Here is a 14,462-nt window from a genome sequence, read left to right as displayed (position 1 = left end):
GACAGGTGTCATAGACTGCCCAATATATTGAAGTCCATTTTGACAGGGGATGTTGTGATTGGGGGATTTCTTGTCAATTAGGCCGATAGGTGGTATGATGTGCATTAACTGCGAACGTATTATGTTGTGGCTTCTGAATACTTTTTGATTTTATTCTGTTTATATATCCTCATTAGTTTTCAAAGAGACTTTTGATATAGAGGGGATGTGGTTGTGTGGTTGTAATATTATTTCTGCTTATTATTGGTTTTTATCTTCTTTATTTTCTTCTTTATCAAGTGTTCCGGGTATCCATTATTGCATTGAAGTGCTTCTCTTCCTTCTTCTTGGTATTTTTGGTATTACAAATCTTGTTCATTCTTGAAACTAGGCAGTCTATGACACCTGTCTTTATACTGTTGGGAGTGGTTTGTTTTATAATCGAGACATTTACCTGTCACAAATCTTATTCTTTCTTGAAATGAGGAATACCGAATGTTGAGTCATCAAACCGCTTTTTGTATAATGATAGGTGGTCTTGTTTTATCCTACGTTCCGATTGCAAATCTGCTGCCATTTTCAGAGAAGTCCTGATAAGAACTTTTGTTTTTGTATAATGATAGGTGGTCTTGTTTTATCCTACGTTCCGGTTGCAAATCTGCTGTCATTTTCAGAGAAGTCCTGATAAGAACTTTTGTTTTTCTGGTATATGATGAGATTCGAACCTGGGTTTCCTTGATATGGTAGATAATGGGCTATCCGTTCCCCTGGAGTCTCCCCCTTTAGAACTTTAACGAACTAATTATTTGAAAGTTTTCAAGAGGATTATTCATGTTTTACTGACTTCTAAATGTTAGGTTGGTTGAGTTTTTTTATCACTTAGATGGACGTACATGTTTTATTTTATCTTTCTTTTTATTATGTGTGGTTCATACCCAATTATTTCAGTATTATAGTATAGTGGACTGTTATAGATAGATCAGTATTACAAAGTATTGTTTATATATTATATCTCTGAATTCTAACATTTATTGATCATTCTGTTTCTTCTGCTCAAAGCTTACTACTCGATTAGAGTAGCCGAACAGCTGACGGTGAGTGCTTTGGACTAGCTACCTTCCCTCTACACTATCTGTTTAAAATTAGGCATGATTTGCACAAATAGTATTTGTTCAGCTTTTCGCGAGTATCAGAAACAATTGGTTGTTTTTAAAACCAAATCCACATTGGGCTATCTGCTGTGTCCACCGCGGGAATCAAACCTCAGATTTAAGCGTTCTAGGTCCGTAAGCTTACCAATGTTTCACCTGGGAACATCATAAACAAACGAGTCATATAGTACTCAGTATATATTACTTGTATTTTATAAAGTATTCGTACAGTTTACACCTAAATGTTTATCTTTCATGAACACTTGTTTGTTATTCTGAGGGCCAGTAATGGTGTAATTAAACACGTTTTTTACGCAGTGTTAAAAATGCAAATGTAGGATATTTTTTCTGTTAAATGGAAGTACGGAATTGTTTGAATGATTTATTTTTGTATTGTTTTCTTGTAATCTAATAATTATTTTTATGAGGGGGGAAACAGATAAAATTTTTCAGTTGCAAATTATTTCGAGTGGTTAGCGAAATAGGATTGTGAATCTGTGGGTTCCTTGTTCGCATCCTATTGCTGCACAAATGCGCTTTTCATTTTAGGGCAGTGTGTACCCACCGCGCTATAAAAGTGATAGATAAGAGGCTATTATTTACTGTTTAAATGGATTTATATTTCAGCTCCAACATTTCTGACATTTTGTTACTTTGAAGGAACGGTGGTGGAGTGGAGACTAGAAGCTCCGCCTTAACTTAAAGGGAATTTATTTCAATTATTAACATTTCAATAATTGAACTCCTTTTATAGGGGATGTTCTCCGGAAAACTTAAAGAATTCAAAGCTCTTTTATAGGGCTGTTCTTCGGAAAAGTTAAAGAATTCAAAGCCCTTTTATGGGGGCTGTTCTTCGGGAAACATAAAGAATTCAAAGCAGAAAACAACCGACATACAATTATTGTTAGATATATAAAAGACTTGGCATAACCTTCTGGTCAGGGCGCTCGATTTGCAACCTGCCATTTGAGGGTTCGAAATCCTTCACCGAATATGCTCTCTCTTTCAGCCGTGAAGGCATTATAATATGACTAATATGACGGCCAATCCCACAATTCGATTAGAGGACCCCAAGAGTTGGCGGTGGGTGGTGTTAACTAATTGCCTTCCCATAGTCTATCACTTATAAATTTGGGACGGCTAGCGCAAATAGTTCCCGAGATGCTTAGCACGAAATTAGACCTGGTGGGGGACACCACTGAGCCACTGCCCGGTTTCTATCACCTAACCAGAAAGCAATGGACACAGGCAACAGGCTGAAGTCAGGCCATGGCAGAACAGCGGCCAACCTGCATCGATGGGGTTATCGTGAATCCATTACATGCCCAGCATGTCAAGAATCCCCAGAATACACAGACCATCTCATGTTGCACTGTCCGGTCACTGCGGTACCGGGGGGATATGGTACAATCCATGAAGCGGGCGAGGCATTCATTGACTGAATCCTGACTGCGAATTTGGAGGTGTGAGAAACATCATACGCAACTACTAGCACGAAATTCAGCAAACAAACAAAATACATATATAACAAAAACTCAGTTTTCAGAAATATAGTTTAAGTGAATTTTAAGTTTTCGATAAAGAAAATTTCATTCGTTGTTAGGCGCAGAGCTACAAAATGGGCTATCTGTGCTGGGTCCACCGCGGGTATCGAAACCCGGTTCATAGCGTTGATAAGCCTTCAAACGTAACGCTGAGCCACTATAGGGCGATAAAGATTGTTTGTTAGTTTGTAGTTAAGCACAAAGCTACACAATGGGCTATCTGTGCCTGCAACACTATAAACCAGGTTTCTAGCTTGTAAGTTCGCAGACATGTTGCTGTGCCACTGGGGGGCCATAAAGAAAAGGGGCACAATTTTATCTTCGGATCCCACTGTAACGCTCTATATAATCACAATACTAATATATAATGATAATACTTCTGCCTATAGACAAGTGTGCTCACAACCTTTTGGTAGCTCCTTTTTTCTGGGTGTTGTTAGCATTAACCATCAAGCTGTTTATTTCTGTTTCGTTTCCCATTTTACTGAAAAAAAAAATCAAAATTACAGAACCCGTAAATGAGGAGAGACGTGATTTTTAATTACCGCAACACACGTAAAAGAACAAGAGGAAAATACGTATGACAGCAAATTTGTATTATATTTGTGAAGTTGATAAGCGCTGTGTTTGTGTTTAAGCCTAAAAGATTATATGTATATATATATAAGTTATAACCGGTTTATAAGATCACAAAGAAAAGTGTAAAACATTTTGAAAGCGCAAGGCTTAAAGGAAATATAATACATTTCTAGGAAAGATAAAAATCTCGACGTGTGAGTTTCTTTTTGTCTTATTGTTAAAAACTGATCCACATTTTAGATATCGTTTGTCCTTGTTTTTGTTTCGACAACAAAAAAGCGTTTGAGGTTTCGTATTAATTCTTCATATTCTTGAGTTTAAAACGTTAATTTCTTCTGAAGAAAGTCCCAACTTTTCAACTGTTTTCAATTCTATTAAATAAAAATGCTTTTTCACTTGAATAGTTACTTCATCCTATATTATTTTCATTATTATATTTTATTAATAATCTGTATTATATACAGATATATTCAATCCAGCAATATGGTGTGCACAACTTTTACACTTTATGTCTTTAACATCGAAATTTCTGTGAATACACATTTTTTAAAAACACATCTCGAATGAAACAGGGTCAACACCAAAGAACCGCTCAACGATCATCGTTATTGTGTTAGTGATAAGATATTTGAAAGGAAGTTAATATAATAACAAAATGTAAACAAATTACAAGAAGAGCAGTTTGCATAATACATGAAGGCGGAAGTCAGCGTTCTATTTGTTTTCTTATAAGTAAAAAGGAAAAAGAAAATAATGAGATAATCCTAACAATGTTACTCATATAAGAGTATAATGGTAAATTTTACATGTTCTTATATATATATAGACTATTTTATACCAATATGATCATTAGTGTGTTTCAGCGTATAAAAATCTCATCAACATTTTGTAGCATAAAATATGATCATTAGTGTGTTTCAGCATATAAAAATCTCATCAACATTTTGTAGCATAAAATATGATCACCAGTGTGTTTTAGCATATAAAAATCACATCAAGATTTTGTAGCATAAAATATGATCACCAGTGTGTTTTAGCATATAAAAATCTCATCAAGATTTGTAGTATAAAACATGATCATGAGTGTGTTTCAGCGTATAAAAATCTTATCAATATTTTGTAGTATAAAATATGATCACCAGTGTGTTTCAGCATATAAAAAATCTCATCAACATTTTGTAGCATAAAATATGATCACCAGTGTGTTTTAGCATATAAAAATCTCATCAAGTATTTTGAAGTATAAAATATGACCACCAGTGTGTTTTAGCATATAAAAATCTCATCAATATTTTGAAGTATAAAATATTCACCAGGGTGTTTTAGCATATAAAAAATCTCATCAATATTTTGTAATATAAAATATGATCACCAGTGTATTTCAGCATTAAACTAATTTTATCACCACTTCATATCTTTGCCATTTCTCCAGCGTTCGTGACATGGATGTTCAAAGAAGGTGATGAGGAAACTGAAATGAAAACATACAACACAGCAGGTATTAAACAACAGCTACCTACGTAACAAAACGTCACTAGTCAGAAAAAGAAGCTGTCTTCACAATTACCTAAAATTATATAAAATTATTGAATAAACTAACGGGAAAAAACAGCTTAGTGGAACAGTATTTGAAAAGTAAAACTTTCTAAAAATATTATGAATAAAAACCTCTGTTTTTTGTTTAAATCGGCTGTAGTACATGCACATAGACATGGGGGAGGGTGCGGCGGATTTGATAAGTATATCCTTAATACCTGAAGCTTTATAATATGTTATTAACCAAGTATATCATTAATAGCTGAAGATATAAAATATGTTATTAATCAAGTATATCCTTAGTACTTAAAGCAATACAATATCTTATTAACCTAGTATATCCTTAATAGCTGAAGCTATAAAATCTGTTATTAACCAAGCATATCCTTAATACCTGAAGTTATAAAAACTGTTATTAACCAAGTATATCCTTAATAGCTAAAGATATAAAATATGTTATTAAATAAGTATATTCTTAGTAGTTAAAGCTATACAATATCTTATTAACCTAGTATATCCTAAATACCTGAAGCTATAAAATCTGTTATTGACGAAGTATGTCTTTAATACCTGAACCTATCAAATCTGTTATTAACGAAGTGTGTCTTTAATACCTGAACCTATCAAATCTGTTATTAATCAAGTATATATTTAATACTTGGAACTATGAAATATGTTATTAATCAAGTTTACCCTTAATAGACGAAGTTTTATAATTTGTTATTAATCAAGTATATCCTTAGTAGGTAAAGCTTTATAGTCTGTTATATATTAATTATATCCTTACGAGAAGAAGCTTCATAATTTGTTATTAATCAAGTATATCCTTAGTAGGTATATAATTAGTATATAACAGACTATAAAGCTTAATATATAACAGACTATAAAGCTTTACCTACTAAGGATATACTTGATTAATAACAAATTATGAAGCTTCTTCTTGTAAGGCTTTTTATAAAATGTGTCTTCCATGTTTGAAGTTATATCAACTTTTTTTAAAACATAATGCTAAAGTTGCTATCTTACGGTTTTACAGTGATAGGAAGGGAACGATAGATAACGAATTGACATTTTTTAAAAGGCTTAGTTAAGATTTCTATTGATGAACGTTTATAATCTTACAAAACCGTTCGTTGCACTAATCACGAAATGTGTCTTTGGATTAACTAAAAGTTCTAAAGTAGATAACAAATAAAGAATGTTTTATTTTGCATTTAAATAAAACTGACTTTCAAACAATAACTTTGAATTCGTGTAAAATGGTCACGGCAAAATACTAATGGATATTTGCATTCACTCTTATTTGGAATCCTTAATTGTGTTTGGTGTCTCAGAAATTTGTATATATTTCAAACTATCTTCCCTGCTCACGTCTTCCTCGTGTACTTTAAGCGAAATTATGATTCAACGTAAATTTTACTTATTCCACGTATCCTCCTGTAATAAACGTTATTCAGTTAATTTAGGCTTAATAGTCACTGTTTAGCTTTGCACAAGTAAGAAATAACTACAATGTATACTTAGCTTTCCATCATTATGCTCTGTATAATGTCTTTCTCTTTTACGGTTATTTCACTCGTTTAGTTGACAAACAATTTAGTGTCAATTGATTATTTATATACTTGCTATTTTTCGACATAAATACTTAATAATATGGTCATAAAATGATGTTATATCGAAGGAAATGCGTAATTACTCTAGCTGTGATTTATCTAATTTATAGGAAACTCAATTCTGTGGTCAAAATGTCGTGTAATCTACTAGTAAAAACTGTTCACCCAGAGAAGCTGAAATGTTGTAACTGGTTCATCAGGTGGAAAACGAAACTTTATAATAAATTTTAAAAACGCGGTAATACAGAAAAACATTTTTAATTATGGACGTTTCGGAATTGTTTCGAATTTCATCACCAGCGTTAAAACCTCAAAAAGTTTGTTCATAATATTCTAACAGCAAATTTTCTGTAGTTAGAATATGGCGAACTAACTTTTTTGAGTGATGAAATTTGAAACAGTTCCAAAAGTCCATAATTGAAAATGTTTTTGGTATTCCCTTGTTTTTAATATTTATTGTTACTTATTCGTTATTCATAATTTCAGTTTAATCATTTAATATTAATATTAATTAATTTTCAGTTGTAGCACGGTTATTTTTTATTTTTCGGGTAAAAGAACATTTCGTGATTGCAGAACATTTCGAGAGAACCGTTTAAACTAATCACATCATTATGATTTGCTTTATACTAAATGGTTTCATTAAACTTAAACTGGTCAAATGAAGCTAATAATCCACAATTTTTTTCCTAATTAAAATCTCTAATCCAGGATTTCCACGTAATGTTCACTCGTTGATAAGCTACCTTAGTGCAGTGCAATGTATGTACATTCCATGTGGTTTTGTAAAAAATAAAAGATCGTGTTCTATTTCAGGTTGTATTTGTAAGAGAATATGGTATATAGTATTAACTATTAGGCTATAACCTTTATGGATCTAAAGTGTTATCGTGTAGATTAAAATCAAATATGGTATCATTATATCTGAGCCATGGTAAAATAACAAACAAAAGCCATAAATATAACAAAGTTACTATACTAGAACGAGGTCCTAAAGTCACCCAATAAACTGAGACATCAAGGATATAAGTAGAAGAAAGAAGACATACCACACTCAATATACTACAGTAAAATCTTATATTAAGCAAATATACAATACACAATGTTTCTAAATCTATTTTTCATATTATCATATCAATAGCAATACAAAATATGTCAAGGCCGAAATTGAGCAAAAATATTATTACAAGACTGCAAACTACAGGAAATGAACTATGATTTCGATTCCGTACAATAGACTATGATAAATAAACAAAATATAATGTTAAGACTTTCAAAGATAACAGAAACTAGGATAATAAAACTGTACTAATAAACGAAGACCGACCAACTAACACAAAAAATCAGAAGCAAGGCAGTAAGTTCAACTATTAATCTTGAACACAGTTAACGTATCTTTTCAGACCAGATTTTACCATTCAAACTTTAAATTGTAATACAGCATACAACTTGGTTCTTTTGTCAAGATTCCATTGTGCATGTCAAGAAAAATCCCCAACAGAAGCTAAAATTCGGTACATAGATCGAAAGGAAACTTAGTGTGGGGATCGAGATTCTGTAAAACAAGACACATTTTTACACCAAACTCTAGAAATATAAAACTGTATTCGACATTCATAACCCCGTGGAGGGTGAGAAGTTGGAGTAAATACTTCAAAAAAGGAATTTCATATGAAACCAGGAACCTGCTCCTTCCTAACAATTATGGCTTATGCAAGGTAGCATTCTATCCTGCTTTGAAGTCTTCACCATGATGTGAATATCACCATCCCTTGGTTACGGTAAAGTAAGCCCATCTATATCTAATGACTGTTTCATGAATCTGTTTAAGGTAACGTAATAATTTCTTTATAAAGTGAAAGCTAATTAAGGCAGGGCTGGTAGCTTCACCATGACTGCCCCCACTGTATAGGTTCTCTGAAGCAACTTCTGAACGTACTTCAATAGCAACTTTACCATGACTGTCTCCACTGCATAGGTTGTCGGAAAACGCCTTCTGAACGTACTTCAATATCAACTTTACCATGACTGTCTCCACTGTATAGGTTCTCTGAAGCGCCTTCTGCACGTACTTCAATAGCAACTTCACCATGACTATCTCCATTGTATAGGTTCTCTGAAGCAACTTCTGAACGTACTTCAATATCAACTTTACCATGACTGTCTCCACTGTATAGGTTGTCGGAAGCGCCTTCTGCACGTACCTAAATAGCAACTTCACCATGACTATCTCCATTGTATAGGTTCTCTGAAGCAACTTCTGAACGCACTTCAATAACAACTTCACCATGACTGTCTCCACTGTATAGGTTGTCGGAAGCGCCTTCTGCACGTACTTCAATAGCAACTTCACCATGACTATCTCCATTATATAGGTTCTCTGAAGCAACTTCTGAACGTACTTCAATATCAACTTTACCATGACTGTCTCCACTGTATATATTGTCGGAAGCGCCTTCTGCACGTACCTAAATAGCAACTTCACCATGACTATCTCCATTGTATAGGTTCTCTGAAGCAACTTCTGAACGCACTTCAATAACAACTTTACCATGACTGTCTCCACTGTATAGGTTGTCGGAAGCGCCTTCTGCACGTACCTGAATAGCAGCTTTACTATGACTGTCCCCACTGTAGAGGTTCTCTTGAAGCACATTCTGAACATACTTCAATAACAACTTCACCATGACTGTTCCCACCGTAGGCGTTCTCTTGAAGCACATTCTGCACGTACTTCAATAACAACTTCACCATGACTGTCCCCATTGTAGAAGTTCTCTTGAAGCATATTCTGCACGTACTTCAATAACAACTTCACAATGACTGTCCCCACTGTAGAGGTTCTCTTGAAGCACATTCTGCACGTACTTCAATAACAACTTCATCATGACTGTCCCCACTGTAGGTACAGTGGGGACAGTCATGGTGAGTTGTTATTGAAGTACGTGCAGAATGTGCTTCAAGAGAACCTCTACAGTGGGGACAGTCATGGTGAAGTTGTTATTGAAGTACGTGCAGAATGTGTTTTAGGAGAACCAGAGGTTATCCTGAAGCACATTCTGCACGTACTTCAATAGCAACTTCACCATGACTGTTCCCACTGTAGAGGTTCTCTTGAAGCACATTCTGCACGTACTTCAATACCTAAGTATTAACCTTGTGTTATACATAAAATGAAAAATAATCACATAAGCTCTTACAATAATTTTATATCTGCCCTTTATTTATTAGTTTAATGTAATTTCAAGTGATGTTTAACAACATATGTTTATTTGTAGTTTTTAATATATATAATATTATTTATATATATATATAATCGTATGTTGATCTTTTGTTAATACCGTCGGCGTAGCAGGGTAATGTAGTCAAAAACACTAATGAAACTTAACAAGACATTTGCAGTATCGCTAATCAATACAGGGCGTTAAACACCACAGTGATAGATTGAAAATTTACGCGACTTGATTAAAATTCCTTGAGTAAAGGAAGAATTATGATTATACAGTAGTTTATGTATCATTACGAGGTTGATATCACAACCATGGAGGGCGTATCTTTATTTTGTCACGTTAAATCCAATCTGAGAGATTATTTTCACAACCTCTATTTTCCTAGTTCAGTTTTTTTCAAGAAAACAAACACTGTAGAAAAGTGTGAACTCTGAAATTAGACACCTCAGTTTTTAACTATGGATTTATCACTAGGACAGCAGTATCGGTCGAAAACTACTACAAAAATATAATTAGTAAATCAATTTTTCACATTCATTTAAAACACATACAATTTAACAAGTAATATATATATATCATAAATTTGACCGGTAGTTTCGATAAAAACAATACCAGAAACAGATTTTTACATGTAATTTTTATATAACTATTTTGCAACGCTACAAATTCCAATTACTCAAAGAATGGCACAACATATTCTGATTAAATGAGGAACACAAAAACAACACAACACATATATATTCACGAACATATTTATAATAATATGTATATGCATATTGGTCTGTGCTTCAATATTACCAAGGAATAATAGGGCGTGTTGCCCTGAGTTTGACATTACCGCCTCTACAGCAATGCGCTCTAGAAGTGACTTGAATACTTGGACCTGGTGACCTCAGTTTTTATTTCCCGAGCCATTTCATTGGGTATTAAGGCAATACGAGTCCGCCTTATTGGCTGTTAACCACTTGTCCGCGAATTCCTAGGCCCGCCTTTTGCAGAAGCCCAGTAGCTGCTTAGTCCTCTCAGGTCGCCATTTTGTAGAGCATCTGTCGCGATGAGGGTTTTCCACGTGATTATCCCCAAACAGCCGTCTGCCACCGTTACAGGAAACATTGTATTCAACATAAAACAAACAAACAAAACAAGCACAGAGTGAAACTTGATGTTCTTTTTAAACGTCACTTTTTTTAGAATCTCAAAAGAGTACTTAAAAAAAAAAAACGTGCGAAAATATCGATTATTCTTAGACTATCAGAAAAAAACCAGTTCGTGTATTGAAGACCCAGTTCGTGTATTGAAGACACGGTATTGAAAACGAGTTTTGCATAATGGGAGTTTACTGTAGTAAAAATAGAATTACTTTAGCCATATATTTTTATGACGTATCCAGAAGTTGAAAAAAAGGAAGAAAGAACCTAGCATGCTCTAATTATTTTAAACTATTTGTATCATGCTATTTCGCATTTTTGTTTTTATTGCTCGTCTTATGTTTTCAGTTAAGTGTAATAAATGAGTCAGTTAATACCGGAAGTTTGTTTCTAAAAAGCATAATAACTTACTGTTGTGAGAAGAAGGCTGCTGTTCTTCTAAAACAGGTTCACCTAAGAGGACGAGTTCGAAGTCGATACAAACGTTGATAAATTCTAAAAATATTATAAGTATGTTTACTATACTGCTATGCTTTGTTACTTGTTATGTTATTCTTGATTGAAAATAAACTTTAATCGACATTCGCCTGTTTTGGGTAAGAGATGTTATAACAACATCTCTCTCTCTCTCTCTCTCTCTCTCTATATATATATATATATATAACCGAATTATTACATTGAGACTGAACTGAGTACCCAACTGTAACTAAATCTTTATATTATTTTATACGAAACTGTAGATCAAAAGATGTTCAGATTGAAGAAATAGCAAAGTAAGTAAGACATTTTATGGCCCACATTAGGTTTCTGTGTTAAAGGTTTTTACGGTAGACACAAAACACGTTGTCAATTGCAATCAGCTTTGTTTTTCAGACTATAGTGAAATACTTCAATATTCTTATGATAAACTGCCGCATTGTTAGAGTGAAGTTAGATTTATTAAAACATACAGTTGGACGTTTCAGCTTGCTTCCATAAAAATCTGACTATGATTCATATTACAAGACATACATGTATATATATATAGTTACTGAGAAATATGCAATCTTTATCTGTATAAAGTATGGGAAAAATACATTATGTATTTGTTTGTTCGTTTTTAGTTTAAGCACAAAGCTACACGATGGGCTATCTGTGCTCTGCCCACCACGGGTATCGAAATCCGGTTTCTGGCGTTGTAAGTCCGCAGACATACAGCTGGACGATTGGAGGCTACATTATTTATAAATGTGGTATTATCTGACTACGGTATTTTTTTTAACATTTCACACACTTTATATATCGTCATATATGAAGTATGAGATATGTTTACTCGGTAAATTATATCTACATATATGTTAATTAGCTATAACTTTGCAAAATATTCTAAAACACATCGTTTAAACTACTGCATGCACATATATTGCTATATGCTAGAGCAGTCTACGTTTGGTATTTTCAACCTAAACGGCAAGTTATGCGACACATGGGCAAAAGTTCGGGTCAGAGATCTCTATGGTTCAGTTATATCCATCGCCTAGTTTAGAACTGCTAACCAGAGGGAGGACAACCAGTAAGCAGCACCCGTGAACTTATACATGGCCAATCTTAACCAAATAACACGATTGAACGGTTCCCTATAGCTGAAAGTACAGAGCGTGTTCAGTGACTTATCGAGGCTCGAACCTTAAGACTTTTGATCCGCAGGCCGGGCTCTGTATACAGTAGAGATACAGTTACATGTATAACGCTAGCTGAATGACTCACCTGATAGTCAGGATATATAGAAATTGTATAGTGGCAATTAAATGTATAATGCTAGCTGAATGACTCACCTGAAAGTCAGAATATATAGAAATTGTATAGTGACAATTACATGTATAATGCTAGCTGAATGACTCACCTCAAAGTCAGAATATATAGAAATTGTATAGTGACAATTACATGTATAATGCTAGCTGAATGACTCACCTGAAAGTCAGAATATATAGAAATTGTATAGTGACAATTACATGTATAATGCTAGCTGAATGACTCACCTCAAAGTCAGAATATATAGAAATTGTAGAGTGGCAATTAAATGTATAATGCTAGCTGAAAGTCAGAACATATAGAAATTGTATAATGACAAGTACACGTATAACGCTAGCTGAGTGACTCACCTCAAAGTCAGAATATATAGAAATTGTATAGTGACAATTACATGTATAATGCTAGCTGAATGACTCACCTGAAAGTCAGAATATATAGAAACTTCATGCATGTTGAACTCGTTGCTGCTGTTGTAAACTGAACTTTCCATTGAAACTGGTTGTCATCTGTACAAATAATTTGACAGAAATGTTTCATGCATATATGAAAAGCTATGCGTGTCATAATTATATTAAGAATGTATCAGCTTCTCTTCCTTAAACTAGATTACTTGTGCAGATTCCCCGAAACTATTCTGTTTTAAGAGTAAATGAAACCAAAATTAAGAGTTACAAATATTTTTATTTCTTGCACTTGAAGTTCGTGTCATGCTGTAGTGAGTGCATAATTCTTCTCGTGATTCATGGCACGCGCACATTTTACTAATTGCAAGCTAAGCGTCCCTTAAGTGACGTAATTTTAATGTCTAACTAATTAGCTGACTGACAGACAACACACTACTGTAGAGTGATGCGAGTGGTTAAAATTATCCTCTTCTAGAATATCAACTTACTTTCAGAAATTATAATATTATCGCTCTTCCTGCATAAAATTGTCAATCTTTATATATATATATAATAAAAACAGTAAGATTTATCAATATTTCAATGTCATACCGATATAAACATCCGTATTTTGTTGGTGTCAATATCAAAACATCATATACACATGTATCGTATGTAGTTTATGTACGCTTCTCATAAGATACGTATAGATAATACTATAACTGATGTGATTTTCTTTTAAAAAACATGAGCATAGAGCGAATGACTTAATACATTTGAACATTGTTATCAACATCGTACGTAAAAACATGACTTTATGTATGTTTAAAAGATTGAACTTCTATGTACAAATATGCCGTATATGTGTGTGAGTTTGTTTTAAAATCTCAAATTATTTGTACAGGAATGTACAAGAATGGCTTTTGCGTGTTTAAAACACTAGATTTGTACGTGTACAAGAATGGCTTACGCGTGTTTAAAACACTAGATATATACAATTACAAGAATGGCTTATGTGTGTTTAAAACACTAGGTTTGTACGTGTACAAGAATGGCTTATGTGTGTTTAAAACACTAGATATGTACAATTACAAGAATGGCTTATGTGTGTTTAAAACACTAGATATGTACAATTACAAGAATGGCTTATGTGTGTTTAAAACACTAGATATGACCAATTACAAGAATGGCTTATGTGTGTTTAAAACACTAGATATGTACAATTACAAGAATGGCTTATGTGTGTTTAAAACACTAGATGTGTACGTGTACAAGAATGGCTTATGTGTGTTTAAAACACTAGATGTGTACGTGTACAAGAATGGCTTATGTGTGTTTAAAACACTAGATGTGTACGTGTACAAGAATGGCTTATGTGTGTTTATAACACTAGATGTGTACAATTACAAGAATGTCTTATGTGTTAGTTAAACACTAGATATGTACAATTACAAAATGGCTTATGTGTGTTTAAACTACTAGTATTGTTACATAGTACTAAGAATAGG

At 33.4% G+C, this 14,462-nt stretch overlaps 1 protein-coding gene across 1 annotated transcript in view; it reads right to left on the bottom strand.

Annotated features, from left to right (window-relative positions):
- LOC111085304 overlaps nt 1-14,462 on the bottom strand; it is a 129,624-nt gene that overhangs the window by 16,702 nt on the left and 98,460 nt on the right. The window contains exons 3-4 of the mRNA XM_022383257.1: nt 12,990-13,077; nt 4,659-4,724 (exon numbers count right to left, since the gene is read on the bottom strand). Of these exons, the coding sequence (XP_022238965.1) occupies nt 4,659-4,724; nt 12,990-13,077 (154 nt within the window). The remainder of the gene's footprint in view (nt 1-4,658; nt 4,725-12,989; nt 13,078-14,462) is intronic.

This window comes from Limulus polyphemus, unplaced genomic scaffold (assembly GCF_000517525.1).
Source record: "Limulus polyphemus unplaced genomic scaffold, Limulus_polyphemus-2.1.2 Scaffold321, whole genome shotgun sequence".
Taxonomy (NCBI): Eukaryota; Metazoa; Arthropoda; class Merostomata; order Xiphosura; family Limulidae; genus Limulus; species Limulus polyphemus.
This window is presented reverse-complemented; position numbering and strand designations above follow the sequence as displayed.